Source organism: Centropristis striata, chromosome 6, assembly GCF_030273125.1.
Source record: "Centropristis striata isolate RG_2023a ecotype Rhode Island chromosome 6, C.striata_1.0, whole genome shotgun sequence".
NCBI lineage: Eukaryota > Metazoa > Chordata > Actinopteri > Perciformes > Serranidae > Centropristis > Centropristis striata.
In genome coordinates this window covers 17,242,329-17,257,190 of record NC_081522.1, presented here as the reverse complement: position 1 = coordinate 17,257,190, position 14,862 = coordinate 17,242,329, and the positions used below count along the sequence as shown (strand labels likewise).

Sequence of the window (14,862 nt, the reverse complement as noted above, 5' to 3'; positions counted from 1 at the left end):
AGTGAAAACAAAAGAATTTGGAGAAAAGTTACATGATTGATTAAGCAGGCCTATAATGTGATACTCATCAAGGCACACCAGTATATCTGTAGACTGTATTTATTTCTGTCCATATGACCACAAGAGGAAAAAAATAGAGATTTTCAAATCAAAAATCTGTCCATAGAACCGGACCTCAAGGGAAGTTTCTGTTTCTTGTACACATAGACTGTGTAAAAGGTACTCAAGGGCAGTGAATGTTGCTGCTGACCATTTAGTTCAACCAAAGGTCTCGTAAGAGGAACTGTGACCTACAATATAAATGCGTATGCCGTTTCTCCATTAATCAGGGCTTATAACCCTGCAAGAGAAGTAATCTTGAGAATACAGTTGTAAACTGTACTACCAGAGGTACCTTAAATTACTCATTTTCATGCAAGGTACCTACATCTTCTAAACTGATGCAGGTTTAGTGGCCCTTTTGTTAAACTCCTCATACTCAAATAAACAGGCTGAACAGACTTTTGATTGTTTATTTCCTTTCTTGAACAAAATACATGTGAAAAATGAAAACAGAAAGGCATTGTCAACATTAGTCTTAGCGAGTGAGACTGCATCACTGACGTAGATCAATATTTCATTTATGGTTATCACATAACTAGTAATTAATAGCAGCCTATAGGGCAAGGTATTTCTAACCACACCTTCCAGCTGTCAATTGACGATGAAAATGTATTTAACAATATTCTTCAAAAGAAGTAGGCTACACTTTTTTTAATTAGTAGATCGAGGGTAAAAATAATAGGTATATTTAGTCAGACAGTATGAGAATACTTGAGTGTTTTTCGAACAAGTTTTGAATACTACCCGTTAATTGTTGACTCCCTACTGCCACATTACACACCTTTTTTTAAGTTCAACTGTGTTTGTTGTTAAAGAGGAACTCGAAAGAAAATTGATAAAGGGAGAAAGTAGAAGTGACTATTCTACAGCTCGGTGCGCTCCATCTTCTCTTTGTGTTGTCGGATCTTCTCCGGCAGAGTCTGAGTCAGGAAGACAAACCGCTCCTTCTTCAGGTGCTGACCAGGTACCTGCTCATTTGCATCAATTGACAAGTAGTCTTCTTCTGCTCCATACTTTGGCCAGTGGACAAGACCTTCCCCATTAGGAGACCTAGACACACAATCACACACAAGTTATAAACAAGTATTATCTCCATGTGCAGCATCATTTGTAGTGAGGCTTACCCTGTGCGAGCAAAGTTTCCCCAGTAGCTCATCATAGCCCTGCTCAGCTGTTCCTCCTCTTCAGAGCATGCATCTAAAATAATAATAATCGAATAAAACACTTTGCACTTTAAAAAAAACCCCAAAGAAACTTAGATCTCTGGTGGCCTATTGAAATAGTGATTTTTATTTTGCACTTACCAGTTACTTTGACATGAGTAGTTGTGAAGCAGAATCCTAATACTGTAAAGATTTCATCTCCGTGGTCACTCCCAACATAGCTCGGCCTTTTTGCCTGCAGGAATTCAGGATCATGCTGGTAGTAATACAGGTACACAGGGGCACCTGCATCTAAAAGAAGAATGGATGTGTTAAATTGTGTTTATGAAAGTGTGTGACAGAAAATATGAAACAATGGTTTTTAAATAAATATTGTGTAGAGAAAATACCTCTGTGGGCATTAGCAGTTTTAATTGCTGGAAAGATGAATATCATATCTCCAAGAATCTCAGTGAATCCGTTTCTATTTTTCACACGATCTTCACCGGCTCCAATATATTCATCTACCAAGAGATCTCTGAACATGGCATCATCGGGCTTGGGAAAATGAGCAACACATCTGTCAGAGAGGTTTTGGCATGATGAAGCAGAGTAATATTGTACATGTCCAGCACTGTCTGCCTTACATCAGGGTAGAACATGTACATCATGTTCATGATATGCTCCCGATCCATTCCCTCTGTCCAGTTTGGAGGAGCAAAGAACTATGGGAAGACAGTTAACATTTCACACATGCAGAAAATCATGTTTCAGTGGGTTCAATTGGAAATGGGTTTACCCTTCATACATACGAATTTCAGTAACAACTTAGCATTCACACTTACATCAGCAAGTAACCAGCCCCCTTCATCATTATTAACACCAGTCATGAACGGTACAGTAAGAAGTTCATGGGTACGGAACAGCTCATCCACAGGTTTTGTCAGGAAGTGTCCATCAGTGTTAACAGCTATTCTCAATTTTTCATCCTTGAGAGAAAAGGTGTGTTGAAGGAAAAAAAAGCTGACATAAAGACAACATAAATACATCTGATAGATATCTCCAGAAAATAATACAGGCTCATTGTTCACATATCTAATCCAGTTAGTCAATATTAGTTTTGCAGTAAATATCTCACCATCCCAATTGTCACAATAGTGTCAATATCGACGCTCCTCATGCAATCAGAGATCTCCTCTGTGCTTTCGAGGCTACAGCCAGATGCATTTGCAACCATCTGAGGACAGATATGTGGGATCCATCTCAACAATTTTGAAAAACAAAAGTGCTGTGATACTCTCAGTATTTTGCAAAAATAAACACACTGATCATTAACCTGTGTCACTGGAAGGGGATCATTTGAAATGAGTAAATCCATTGCAGCAGTGCCACTCTCAGCGATGGCATAGTTGAATAGGCCATCAGACAGCGGTGACAGAAGCTGTTGATTCAAGCAACAGAAGAAATAAAAGGTTCTGTGGACAGTAGTCACTATGCAGGGAAATACATGTGCAATACTTGCAAAAATATTTGTCAGCAAGGTTGCAGAAAAACAACTGGTCCATAAAAAGTTCATGAAACTTGGTGGAAGGGTGTAGCATGGGCTGAGAACCCCTTAAATTTTGGAGTGGATTTGAACAAAGGGAAGGATGCATTAATGAATTTTCACTTTTGTTAACCCTGCAATTTAGGAGGTTTGTGTTGCATTCATGAGGTGTCAGAATAATAAGAAAAATGTTTTTCCTGATCATATTTCATGGCTCACTTGATCAGTTTTTCTTTCCTAATCGTTGTCATGAAATAAAGGAAACAGCTATCAAAGTCTGGTTAAAATGCTTTGGGCAATAAAATACAGCCATGGATGTGATGTAAAAACTGGTTACCACCCCCAAAGATATTGCTTACTCCTTCCAATGAGATTTACTTCCCTGATGTATTCACAAAATAAAGGTCTTCTATCCATCCATCCATCCATTTTCGTCCGCTTATCGGGGCCGGGTCGCAAGGGCAGCAGGCTAAGCAAGGCATTCCAGATGTCCCTCTCCCCAGCCACAACGTCCAGCTCCTCCTGGGGGACCCCGAGGCGTTCCCAGGCCAGGCGAGGGATATAATCCCTCTACCGTGTTCTCGGTCTTCCCTGGGGCCTCCTACCAGTTGGATGGGTCCAGAACACCTCTAATGGGAGGACCCGGGAGGCATCCTTACCAGATGCCCAAACCACGACGCGAAGGAGCAGCGGCTCTACTCCGAGCTCCCTCTGGATGTCTGAGCTCCTTACCTTATCTCTAAGGCTGAGCCCAGCCACCCTATAAAGGAAACTCATTTCAGCCGCTTGTATCCACAAACTCGCTCTTTTGGTCACTACCCAAAGCTCATGACCATAGGTGAGGGTTGGAACATAGATGCGCCGGTAAATCGAGAGCTTTGCCTTACAACACCCGCATCACTGCTGACGCTACACCAAACAGCCTGTCCATCTCAGGACACTGTCAAACAGTGTCAAGAGCCTTCAGCATCTCAGGGCGAATCTCATTCAACCTTGGCGCCTTGCCGCCGGGAAGCTTTTTGACTACCTCTAGGACTTCTGGCAGGGATAATGATAAGTCTTCCCCTGAGTCCTGAGACTCTGTCTCCTCTACAGAGGACATGTTGGCTGGATTAAGGAGTTCCTCAAAGTGCCTTTTCCACCGTCTGATGACATCCCCAGGTCGGGTCAGCAAGTCTCCTCCCCTGCTAAACACAACTTGAGCCAAGCCCTGCTTTCCCTTCCTGAGTCGCCTGCTGGTTTTCCAGAACCTCTTTGAGGCCGACCAAAAGTCCTCTTCCATAGCCTCCCTGAATTCCTCCCAAACCCGAGTTTTTGCTTCAGCAACTGCCGCAGCTGCAGCCCCTACCGAACGGTACCTGTCTGCTGCTACCCCGGTCAACCAAGACCGAAAGGCCTCCCTCTTCAGCTTGACGGCTTCCCTCACTGCTGGTGTCCACCTGCGGGTTCTTGGGTAGCTGCCACAACAGGCACCGATGACCTTCAGACCACAGCTCCTACCAGCCGCGTCAACAACTAGGCTTTAAACATGGCCCGTTTGGACTCCATGTCCCAAACCTTACCCAGGATGCTGGAGAAATTCTTCCAGAGGTGTGAGTTGATGGTTCTGGAGACAGGGATCTCCACTAGACGTTCCCAGTTCACCCTAACAACACGTTTGCGTTTGCCAGATCTGTCCAGCAGCCTCCCCCGCCACCTGATCCAACTCACCACCAGGTGGTGATCAGTTGACAGCTCTGCTCCTCTCTTCACCCGAGTGTCCAAAACATGCAGCCGCAGATCTGATGATACGATAATGAAATCAATCATCAATCTATGGCCTAGTACACTTATGAGCAACTCTACGCACAGAAGTCCAATAACAAAACACCACTCAGGTTCAGATCGGGCAGGCTGTTCCTTCCAATTACCCCTTTCCAGGTACCATCATCGTTGCCCAAGTGAGCGTTGAAGTCTCCCTGAAGAACTATAGAGTCCCCAGGTGGTACCCCTTCCGAGCTTGTGCTCGACCTCCCGTACAAGCTCGGGTTCCATCCCCGCCAGCGAGGTGACATTCCACGTCCCCAGAGCTAGTCACTGAAGCCAGGGATCAGCACGGCCAGGTACCCACCTCTTTGCCTGCCACCCGGCGTGCATCACACCCGACCCTTATACCCTACTCTGTGGGTGGTGGGCCCACAGGTCGGCAGATCCATGTGGCTTTTTCGGGCTGAGCCCGGCCAGCCACCAGACGTTGGCCTGCATGCTCCCCTCCCGGGTCTGGCACCAGGAGGGGGCCCCAGTTTACTTGTGCCGGGCAAGGTACACCTATGGTAATGTGTACGCTTCATAAGGGTTTGGAATCTCTCGTAGTTCTGCCCCTCCCCTGGGACCACTTTGACTTGGGAGACCCTACCAGGAGAGGTCTTCTAGTTCTCTGGATACAGGAGTGTTTTTCCTGTTGGCCCCACCAATGACTGAGCTCATAAACTTTACACTTACACTCTTACATTGTGATGATGTCAAAGATTTTTAAATCCATTTTCTCTGCCTATAGAAAGTTTTGTGACTACAAGAATCAAAAATGTATGCTAGAAAAAGTCATAATTGACCTGGATTGTCCTTGCCATTGGTTTGCACTCTTTGAGGGCCATCCTAGTTTAAAGTCCTGCAATACTGAAAATGGCCACTAGAAAATATTGTTGATGTGCTGAGAGCGTTGTCATATCCAGTGCCATACTCGTCCTTATCTGCAGTTTGATCCTTACCAGGAGGGAAACGCTCACTCCACCAGCAGATTCCCCAAATATGGTAACTGAACCTGGGTCTCCCCCAAAGTTATGAATGTGCTGCTGGATCCACCTCAGAGCCTGAACCTGGTCCAACAGGCCAAAGTTTCCTGACATGTGCTCATCACCAGTGCTGGATGGAACATACACAATCATAGGCATAGATCAGATCAATAAAATATAATCATAGTGTGTTCATACTAACTGTGAGTATTTTTACCTGAGAAAGCCTAGAAGTCCCAAGCGATACTGGATCACAACCACAACCACATCCTGGTAAGCAGCCAGGGCTGATCCATCATATGTGGAAGCTGACCCAATACCAAAACCTCCACCATGGATCCAGACCATTACCTGGTTAGGTAATAAAAGACCTTATAAATTTTTACTCTATTATATTGGAGCTAATTGAAAAACTCAAACTACATCAAACAAAGACTTTAATAAAAAAAAAAACATAAAACTGAAGGTGACAAAAACAGGGCAACATCAGTTCCTTTGCAGGCTGGTTCTACATATGGGCATCATGAGTCACATTGTCATTATGGATTCTTCAAAATCAATCAAGCCAACTTCTTAAAGAACATTATCAATCTAAAATGATCCAAAACTGAATCTCAACTGAGCAACATGATTATAAACTCGCAGCAACTTACTGGGAGCTTGGCATTGTGAGCTCTGTTTGCAGGAGTGTAAATGTTGAGGTAAAGGCAGTCCTCTGAAATGTCTGGGAGATCTACCACCATGCCGAGTTTTTCCATCAGATCTAAAGACTGCTGTCTATGTTGAATACACCTGAGGAAGAGACATATTATTGCAATAAGTATTGGACAACCTTTCTCCAAGTGTTGTATGCAACAGATGAAACATATGAAGGCCTTACATGGGCGGCTGCTGGGTGGCATCTCTCACTCCTTCCCATCCCTCTACAGGCTGGGGTGCAGCCAGTCTCAGAGCAGGCCCAACAGGCGGCTTGGCAAATGGAACACCCAGGTAGGCATAGACGCCAGTCTCCTTTCCCTTTACAGCCACATACTGACCTCTCAGGCTCCCAAGCTTTGTGTGAACATCAGGTGCTGTCAGGATATTAGGACTGAATCAGAATAATAATGTAACACAATTTATCACTTCAATTTCCTGAGGAAAAAACATGTATTATGATTTTCAACACTTCAAAAAAGTGAAAGACGAGGTTGCCTGATGTCGTCAAAACTTTAAAATGCTGTTCATACAGCGAACACAAAACATGTGTTTTGTTTTATTGTCGGAAATTGAATATGATGAATATTTGGACTGTTGGTTGGACAAAATCAATAATCTGAAGATGCCACCTTGGGCTATGGAACATTTTCTTTCCAAACTAAAATATTTCACCTTTGAAAACTAGAACTGTATACATTAAATCAAAACAATTATTCACAGAATAATAATTGATTAAAATAATTGGTTGTTGGAGCCCTATATTTAACTTTAGGCTAGCCTAGTTTCTTTTCATTTCTTGAGTTAAATTCATTATTGATGCAGAGCGCTACTGAATACAATTTTTCTCTGTTACCAATAATCAGCACACATCTTGAGTGTGTTGACATTTGACCTCAAAGTAATGATGTTAATAATTTCGACAAAAATTTGTGCTGATTATTTATTTGATCATTTATCATTATAATGCTCCTTTGTAAAGCAGTGTTACTGTACCCATAAGAAATGATGGCTACTGAAAGAAGAACATTTTCGTTAACTGAAATAAAAATAAAAACAACAGTTTTTAAAAAAACGATAACTAACTGAAACTGTATTTTGTGGTTACAAAACTAGCTAAAACTAACTGAAATTATAGTGAAAATGTCCTTAGTTTTCGTCTTTGTCAACTTTTTTCATACGGAATTCATTGTTTCTATTTGAACATGCAGGAACACATGGTGAATATGTTTACTGAGACTGGGATGTTTACACTAGAACCAAAATACAAAACACCCAGAACTGTAAGAGTTAATAACCTTATTGGGGCTGAGATGATAAACCAAAGGAAATGAAGGCACATACCCATTACAAAAAAACTAAAACTAACACTAAAACTAATAAAAACTAAACTAAAACTAAGCATTTTCAAAAAGTAAAAACTAAACTAAAACTAGCAAACTCACTCTAAAAACTAACTAAAACTAACTGAATTTGAAAACAAAAATTCACAACGAAATTAAAACTAAAACTAATGAAAAATCCAAAACTATTATAACCTTGGCATGAGGCCAGCAAAGAAAAAAGGAACCTGGATAATTTCATTACATGCGACCTGCTTGGTCTTGTGGAGTTTCACCTTTGGACACAGTCTGCATTGGAAGTAGGTAAAAGATTATCTCGATTAAGGCTCGGTAAATTGCAAACATGTAACAAGTCAACAACATATTCAGTCATATGAGAACTAAAACAACAACAAAAAAACATATACCTGGACTATGTTGTTTTGAGCTTCATCTAAGAGCCATGCATGCTAATTTGCATTGCCTATATAACTGTGCAGTGAAATTAGTTTTCTCCTACTTACCTTGCAGGTCTGCAGCAACACAGAGAAATAACACAGACATTAGATAGAAGAAAGTTTGCTCTGCGCGGGACTTCATGGTGCTTGTCTCTATGTGGTTTGCGACACTGCTGGGTTCTTCGATGAGGTAAGAGAAATGACGCCTGCAGAGCTTTCCCCTAAAAACTTTCACAGAGGCAGTGCTGAACTTTATATTACGGAGAAGATAAGGCCTGACGGTTTTATATCAAAGCAAATGGTGACCAACAGAAAGCAGACGTTCCACCCCTTCACTGCTCCCTGTTGAACTGGCACCCATTAATGCACACCAGTATATCCCCTGTAGACTGTATCTATTGTTGTCCATGTACCCACAAGAGAAACAAAATAAAAACCTTTTTGCTTCTTCCAAAGAAATTTTCAAATCCAAAATCTGTCCATACTGGAACCAAACATCAACGAAAGTTTCTGTAACTCCACACATAGACTGTGTAAAAGGTACTCAAGAGCAGTGCACTTTGCTGCTGACATTATTGGTGGACCAAAGGTCTAGCAAGAGGAACTGTGTGTCACAATATAAATGGTGATATGTTTTCTGGGTTATGAGTACATAACCAATGACTAATTTCCATGCAAGGTACCTCCATCTTCTAAACTGATGCAGGTTTAGTGGCCCTTTTGTTAAACTCCCCATGCTCAAATAAACAGGCTGAACAGACTTTTGATTGTTTATTTCCTTTCTTGAACAAAATACATGTGAAAAATAAAAACAGAAAGGCATTGTCAACATTAGTCTTAGCGAGTGAGACTGCATAACTGACATAGATCAATATATCATTTATGGTTATCACATAACTAGTAATTAATAGCAGCCTATAGGGCAAGGTATTTCTAACCACACCTCCAAGCTGTCAATTGACGATGAAAATGTATTTAACAATATTCTTAAAAAGAGGTAGGCTATACTTTTTTAAATTAGTAGATCGAGTGTAAATACAGCGATATTTAGTCAGACAGTATGAGAATAATAGAGTGTTTTCTGAACAAGTTTTGAATACTACACGTTAATTGTTGATTTCCTACTGCAACATTACACACATTTTTTTTTAAGTTCAACAGTGTTTGTTGTTAAAGATGGACTCTATAGTAAATTGATAAAGGGAGAAAATAGAGGTGACTATTCTACAGCTCGGTGCGCTCCATCTTCTCTTTGTGTTGTCGGATCTTCTCCGGCAGAGTCTGAGTCAGGAAGACAAACCGCTCCTTCTTCAGGTGCTGACCAGGTACCTGCTCATTTGCATCAATTGACAAGTAGTCTTCTTCTGCTCCATACTTTGGCCAGTGGACAAGACCTTCCCCATTAGGAGACCTAGACACACAATCACACACAAGTTATAAACAAGTATTATCTCCATGTGCAGCATCATTTGTAGTGAGGCTTACCCTGTGCGAGCAAAGTTTCCCCAGTAGCTCATCATAGCCCTGCTCAGCTGTTCCTCCTCTTCAGAGCATGCATCTAAAATAATGATGATCGAATAAAACATTTTGCACTTTAAAAAAACCCAAAGAAACTTAGATCTCTGGTGGCCTATTGAAATAGTGATTTTTATTTTGCACTTACCAGTTACTTTGACATGAGTAGTTGTGAAGCAGAATCCTAATACTGTAAAGATTTCATCTCCGTGGTCACTCCCAACATAGCTCGGCCTTTTTGCCTGCAGGAATTCAGGAGCATGCTGGTAGTAATACAGGTACACAGGGGCACCTGCATCTAAAAGAAGAATGGATGTGTTAAATTGTGTTTATGAAAGTGTGTGACAGAAAATATGAAACAATGGTTTTTAAATAAATATTGTGTAGAGAAAATACCTCTGTGGGCATTAGCAGTTTTAATTGCTGGAAAGATGAATATCATATGTCCAAGAATCTCAGTGAATCCGTTTCTATTTTTCACACGATCTTCACCGGCTCCAATATATTCATCTACCAAGAGATCTCTGAACATGGCATCATCGGGCTTGGGAAAATGAGCAACACATCTGTCAGAGAGGTTTTGGCATGATGAAGCAGAGTAATATTGTACATGTCCAGCACTGTCTGCCTTACATCAGGGTAGAACATGTACATCATGTTCATGATATGCTCCCGATCCATTCCCTCTGTCCAGTTTGGAGGAGCCATAAACTATTGGAAGACAATTAGTCAATATTTTAATGGGCTCAATTGGAAATGGGTTTACCCTTCATACATATGAATTTCAGTAACAACTTAGCATTCACACTTACACTAGGAAGTAACCAGCCCCCTTCATCATTATTAACACCAGTCATGAACGGTACAGTAAGAAGTTCATGTGTACGGAACAGCTCATCCACAGGTTTTGTAAGGAAGTGTCCATCAGTGTTAATAGCTGTTCTCAATTTTTCATCCTTGAGAGAAAAAGTTTGTTGAAGGAAAAAAAAGCTGACATAAAGACAACATAAATACATCTTATAGATATCTTTAGAAAATATAATCCACTAATTTTTCACTTATCCAATCAAGTCAGCCAATATCAGTTTTGCAGTAAATATCTCACCTGTCCAAGAGTTACAATAGTGTCAATATTGACGCTCCTCATGCAATCAGCGATCTCCTCTGTGCTTTCGAGGCTACAGCCAGATGCATTTGCAACCATCTGAGGGCAGATATGTGGGATCCATCTCAACAATTTTGAAAAACAAAAGTGCTGTGATACTCTTAGTATTATTCAAAAATAATCACACTGATCATTAACCTGTGTCACTGGAAGGGGATCATTTGAAATGAGTAAATCCATTGCAGCAGTGCCACTCTCAGCGATGGCATAGTGGAACAGGCCATCAGACAGCCGTGACAGAAGCTGTTGATTCAAGCAACAGAAGAAACAGAGTCAAAGGCTTTACATTGTGATGACGTGACATATGTTTGTTTGTTTTTTCAGCTCGAAAGTATTTAAATTACAAAAATCAAAAATGTATAATCTATAAAGTCATCATTGTTTGCAGTTGCAGGTGTCCTGTCAATAGTTTTACAGGTGTGTGTTTTATAATGGCAGTCTATGGGAAAAAGCTTTTTGAGTCCTTATCTGCAGTTTGATCCTTACCAGGAGGGAAACGCTCACTCCGCCAGCAGACTCCCCAAATATGGTAACTGAACCTGGGTCTCCCCCAAAGTTATGAATGTGCTGCTGGATCCACCTCAGAGCCTGAACCTGGTCCAACAGGCCAAAGTTTCCTGACATGTGCTCATCACCAGTGCTGTATGGAAAATACACAATTATAGTCCACACCAACTGGTAAAAATGACCCAGTTTTTTACATGAGCATTAAAAAATCGGATCAGTAGACTTTAACCATAGTGTGTTCATACTAACTGCAAATCTTTTTACCTGAGAAAGCCTAGAAGTCCCAAGCGATACTGGATCAGAACCACAACCACATCCTGGTAAGCAGCCAGGGCTGATCCATCATATACGGAAGCTGACCCAATACTAAAACCTCCACCATGGATCCAGACCATGACCTGGTATGGTAATGAAAGACCCTTTTTACTATATTCTATCTGAGCCAATTAAAAAATCAAACTACATCAAACAAAGACTTTGATTTGATTAAAACATAAAGCTGATGGTCACAAAAACAGGGCAACATCAGTTTCTTTGCAGGCTGTTTCTACATATGGGCACTGTGAGTTAAGCCAACTTCTTCAAGAACATTATCAATCTAAAATGATCCAAAACTGAATCTCAACTGAGCAACATGATTACAAACTCGCAGCAACTTACTGGGAGCTTGGCATTGTGAGCTCTGTTTGCAGGAGTGTAAATGTTGAGGTAAAGGCAGTCCTCTGAAATTTCTGGGAGATCTACCACCATGCCGACTCTTTCCACCAGATCTAAAGACAGCTGTCTATGTTGAATACACCTGAGGAAGAGACATATTATTGCAATAAGTATTGGACAACCTTTCTCCAAGTGTTGTATGCAACAGCTGAAACATATGAAGGCCTTACATGGGCGGCTGCTGGGTGGCATCTCTCACTCCTTCCCATCCCTCTACAGGCTGGGGTGCAGCCAGTCTCAGAGCAGGCCCAACAGGCGGCTTGGCAAATGGAACACCCAGGTAGGCATAGACGCCAGTCTCCTTTCCCTTTACAGCCACATACTGACCTCTCAGGCTCCCGAGCTTTGTGTGAACATCAGGTGCTGTCAGGATATTAGGACTGAATCAGAATAATAATGTAACACAATTTATCAGTTCCATTTCCTGAGGAAGAAGGAAGATTTAGCTAACACTTATTAGCTGAAACAAGGAGTTTATGGAATATGTCTTTCCCTTAGTCAGACAGTCGAAAGTGAATCCTTTGTTTCTTCACAACACAAACTGATGCAATATCTCATCAATTGAATATTATTTTTATGAACTCTGTTTTCCTTCTCAGTGCATGGATGCATACCCAATGTCCATTTTATCTAATAATATATATATTTTTAGATGGACATTGTGTTTACTTGCCTTCTTCAGCAGTTATAAACTACAACAACATAGTGTGTATATGTAATTGTTCATAAATAGAGATTTTTTTTTAGCAGATTTTTAAAAATTGTCATAATAAATGCTGGAAATAATAACATTTAGCCTTTTAATTATTTATCCGGTTAATAACTGATTAATCAAAGTCGAACTCGGCAGATAAATCGATTTCCAAACTATTTAGAGTTTGCATGTTCTCCCCGTGTCAATGGGCTCTCCAGGTCCAGGTCCTCTGGCATCTACCACAGTCTAAAAATATGCAGCTTATATTTAATTGGTGACTCTAAATTACCCGTAGGTGTGACTGTGTCTGTCCTGTGATAGTCTGGTAAACTGTAAATAGACTGCACTTATATAGCGCTTTTATCCAAAGCGCTTTACACTACAGACTGCACTCATTCACCCGTTCACACCACACACAAATTCATACTGATGGTGACTGAATCATACTGATCCTAAACGGTGCCACCTGCCACCATTGGGAATTCATTCATACACCGATGAACGCAGCATCGAGAGCCATTTGGGGTTCAGTATCTTGCCCAAGGATACTTCGACATGCTGGAATCGGCTCCAGCCGTGACCCGAGTTCAGATAAGCGGTGAAGAATAATGATTGAATGAATGTTTAATTGCAACCCTTTATGTAAGAGTTACATCTCAGAGCAATGCATGCTAATTTGTGTTGACTATATAACTGTGCAGTGATATTAGTTTTCTCCTACTTACCATGCAGGTCTGCAGCAACACAGAAAAATAACACAGACGCTAGATAGAATAAAGTTTGTTCTGCACGGGACTTCATGTTGTTCGTCTCTGTGTGGGATGTAACACTAGTGGGTTCTAGGTTGAGGCCAGGAGATAACGCCTGCCAAGAAGCTTTCCCCACGAAACTTTGACCAAGGCAGTGTTCCACCTAATATTATGTGCAAGATAAGGCGTGACTTAGTCGGTAACAGGTGACCAACAGAAAGCAGACTTTCCTGCCCCTTCACTGCGCACCTCAGTGAAGAAACCAAAATAATTTGGAGAAAAGTTACAAGATTGATAAAGCAGGCTTATAATGTGATACTCATCAATGCACACAAATATATATCATGTAGACTGTTTCATTATTATCCATATAATCACAAAAGGAACAAAATAAAAAATGTTGGCTTCTTACAAAGCGTATGTAACTTGCACACATAGACGGTGTAAAAGTGACACAAGGGCAGTGGCCGTTGCTGCTGAGATTATAGTTTGACCAAAGGTCTGGCAAGAGGAACTGTGACCTACAATATAAATGGTTATGCTGTTTTTTTCCATCACTGAAGTTTATAATCCTCACGGAAAAGTGCACTTGATGATACATGTGCAAACTGCACTAGCAGAGTCTGTTTTTACAATGACTGGTGCAGGTTAAGTAGTCCTTTTCTTGTTAAAGTTCCCATGCTCAAATAAACAGATATTTTATTTGATTGCCATTTTAATATTTTATTAAGCAATATACATATGAATCCCTTGCCTTCACAGTCTCCAAATCATTTCTGTGCAAGCATTTTTTTAATGTAGAAACTAAAAATACATGAAAAACTTGGCTGTTACAGAATTATAACAACAAAGTAGGTAAACAAAGTAGGTATGTTGCAGGCCACCCACAATGACCGACTAATACTGGCATTGTTGCTCATAATGACACATATGAGGGTTCAAGTCCCAGGCGGAGTGGGTTAGGTTTTTTTTTTAATAGTTAAACTGTGGCACTTCAGCCATTCATTCAAACTGACACCTTGCTGATCAGGTTTCCACAACCTGTACACATCTCAAAATGTATAATTCGACTAAATATTATTTATCTAACCTTTTATAAAGCAGGTTGCTTGCCTAATTTACTCCTTTGTAAAGTTGTGTCGATCTGATCCCTGCAATTAACCTGGTGAGTGAAGTGCTATTATTATATGTGTTATGTAAATTGATGGCTATCAAAAAAGGAAAATTTGATTACCCCTTTAAGAAGGCGGTTTATCACATTGCTCCATGCTGGGAATTTCACACTATTAAAGGAGCTCAGTCTTATACTGAGTTACTGAGGTATTTGAGTCCCGGAAAAACCTGGTTGACTCGCCTCGCCTCGGCTGATGCTCTCATACTGCATTGAATAAATGTTCACACTGTTCCACAACACAGTGTGTTTATTGCCGTGCCATGTAAACAAAGAAAAACATACAAACAAACTACCGGCATGATGC

At 40.9% G+C, this 14,862-nt stretch overlaps 2 protein-coding genes across 2 annotated transcripts; both read right to left on the bottom strand.

Moving 5' to 3' along the window:
* Positions 1–493: 493 nt before the first annotated feature.
* LOC131973957 (cocaine esterase-like) lies at positions 494–8,554 on the bottom strand. The gene is made up of 13 exons (XM_059336097.1): positions 8,104–8,554; positions 6,442–6,634; positions 6,215–6,353; positions 5,779–5,912; positions 5,538–5,691; positions 2,581–2,685; positions 2,383–2,481; positions 2,090–2,233; positions 1,892–1,969; positions 1,655–1,802; positions 1,407–1,556; positions 1,227–1,299; positions 494–1,152 (listed from the first exon to the last, which is right to left on the bottom strand). Exons 1-13 carry the CDS (start codon positions 8,177–8,179, stop codon positions 966–968), a joined length of 1,680 nt encoding a protein of 559 aa, XP_059192080.1. The 5' UTR covers positions 8,180–8,554; the 3' UTR covers positions 494–965.
* Positions 8,555–8,801: 247 nt separating this feature from the next.
* On the bottom strand, positions 8,802–13,504 carry LOC131973959 (cocaine esterase-like). Its single transcript, XM_059336101.1, has 13 exons — positions 13,361–13,504; positions 12,112–12,304; positions 11,885–12,023; positions 11,489–11,622; positions 11,204–11,357; positions 10,856–10,960; positions 10,658–10,756; positions 10,365–10,508; positions 10,186–10,263; positions 9,949–10,096; positions 9,701–9,850; positions 9,523–9,595; positions 8,802–9,448 (listed from the first exon to the last, which is right to left on the bottom strand). Exons 1-13 carry the CDS (start codon positions 13,434–13,436, stop codon positions 9,262–9,264), a joined length of 1,680 nt encoding a protein of 559 aa, XP_059192084.1. The 5' UTR covers positions 13,437–13,504; the 3' UTR covers positions 8,802–9,261.
* Positions 13,505–14,862: the final 1,358 nt, after the last annotated feature.

Excerpts from the sequence above, each read along its gene's own strand:
- LOC131973957 (XM_059336097.1), bottom strand. The coding sequence starts at position 8,179 with ATGAAGTCCCGCGCAGAGCAAACTTTCTTCTATCTAATGTCTGTGTTA. Across the intron at positions 6,635-8,103 it reads TGTTGCTGCAGACCTGCAAG|CACCTGATGTTCACACAAAG; the intron begins GTAAGTAGGAGA and ends ATATCCTGACAG. Across the intron at positions 6,354-6,441 it reads GCCACCCAGCAGCCGCCCAT|GTGTATTCAACATAGACAGC; the intron begins GTAAGGCCTTCA and ends TCTCTTCCTCAG.
- LOC131973959 (XM_059336101.1), bottom strand. The coding sequence starts at position 13,436 with ATGAAGTCCCGTGCAGAACAAACTTTATTCTATCTAGCGTCTGTGTTA. Across the intron at positions 11,623-11,884 it reads CTCACAATGCCAAGCTCCCA|GTCATGGTCTGGATCCATGG; the intron begins GTAAGTTGCTGC and ends TTACCATACCAG. Across the intron at positions 11,358-11,488 it reads GGACTTCTAGGCTTTCTCAG|CACTGGTGATGAGCACATGT; the intron begins GTAAAAAGATTT and ends TTTTCCATACAG.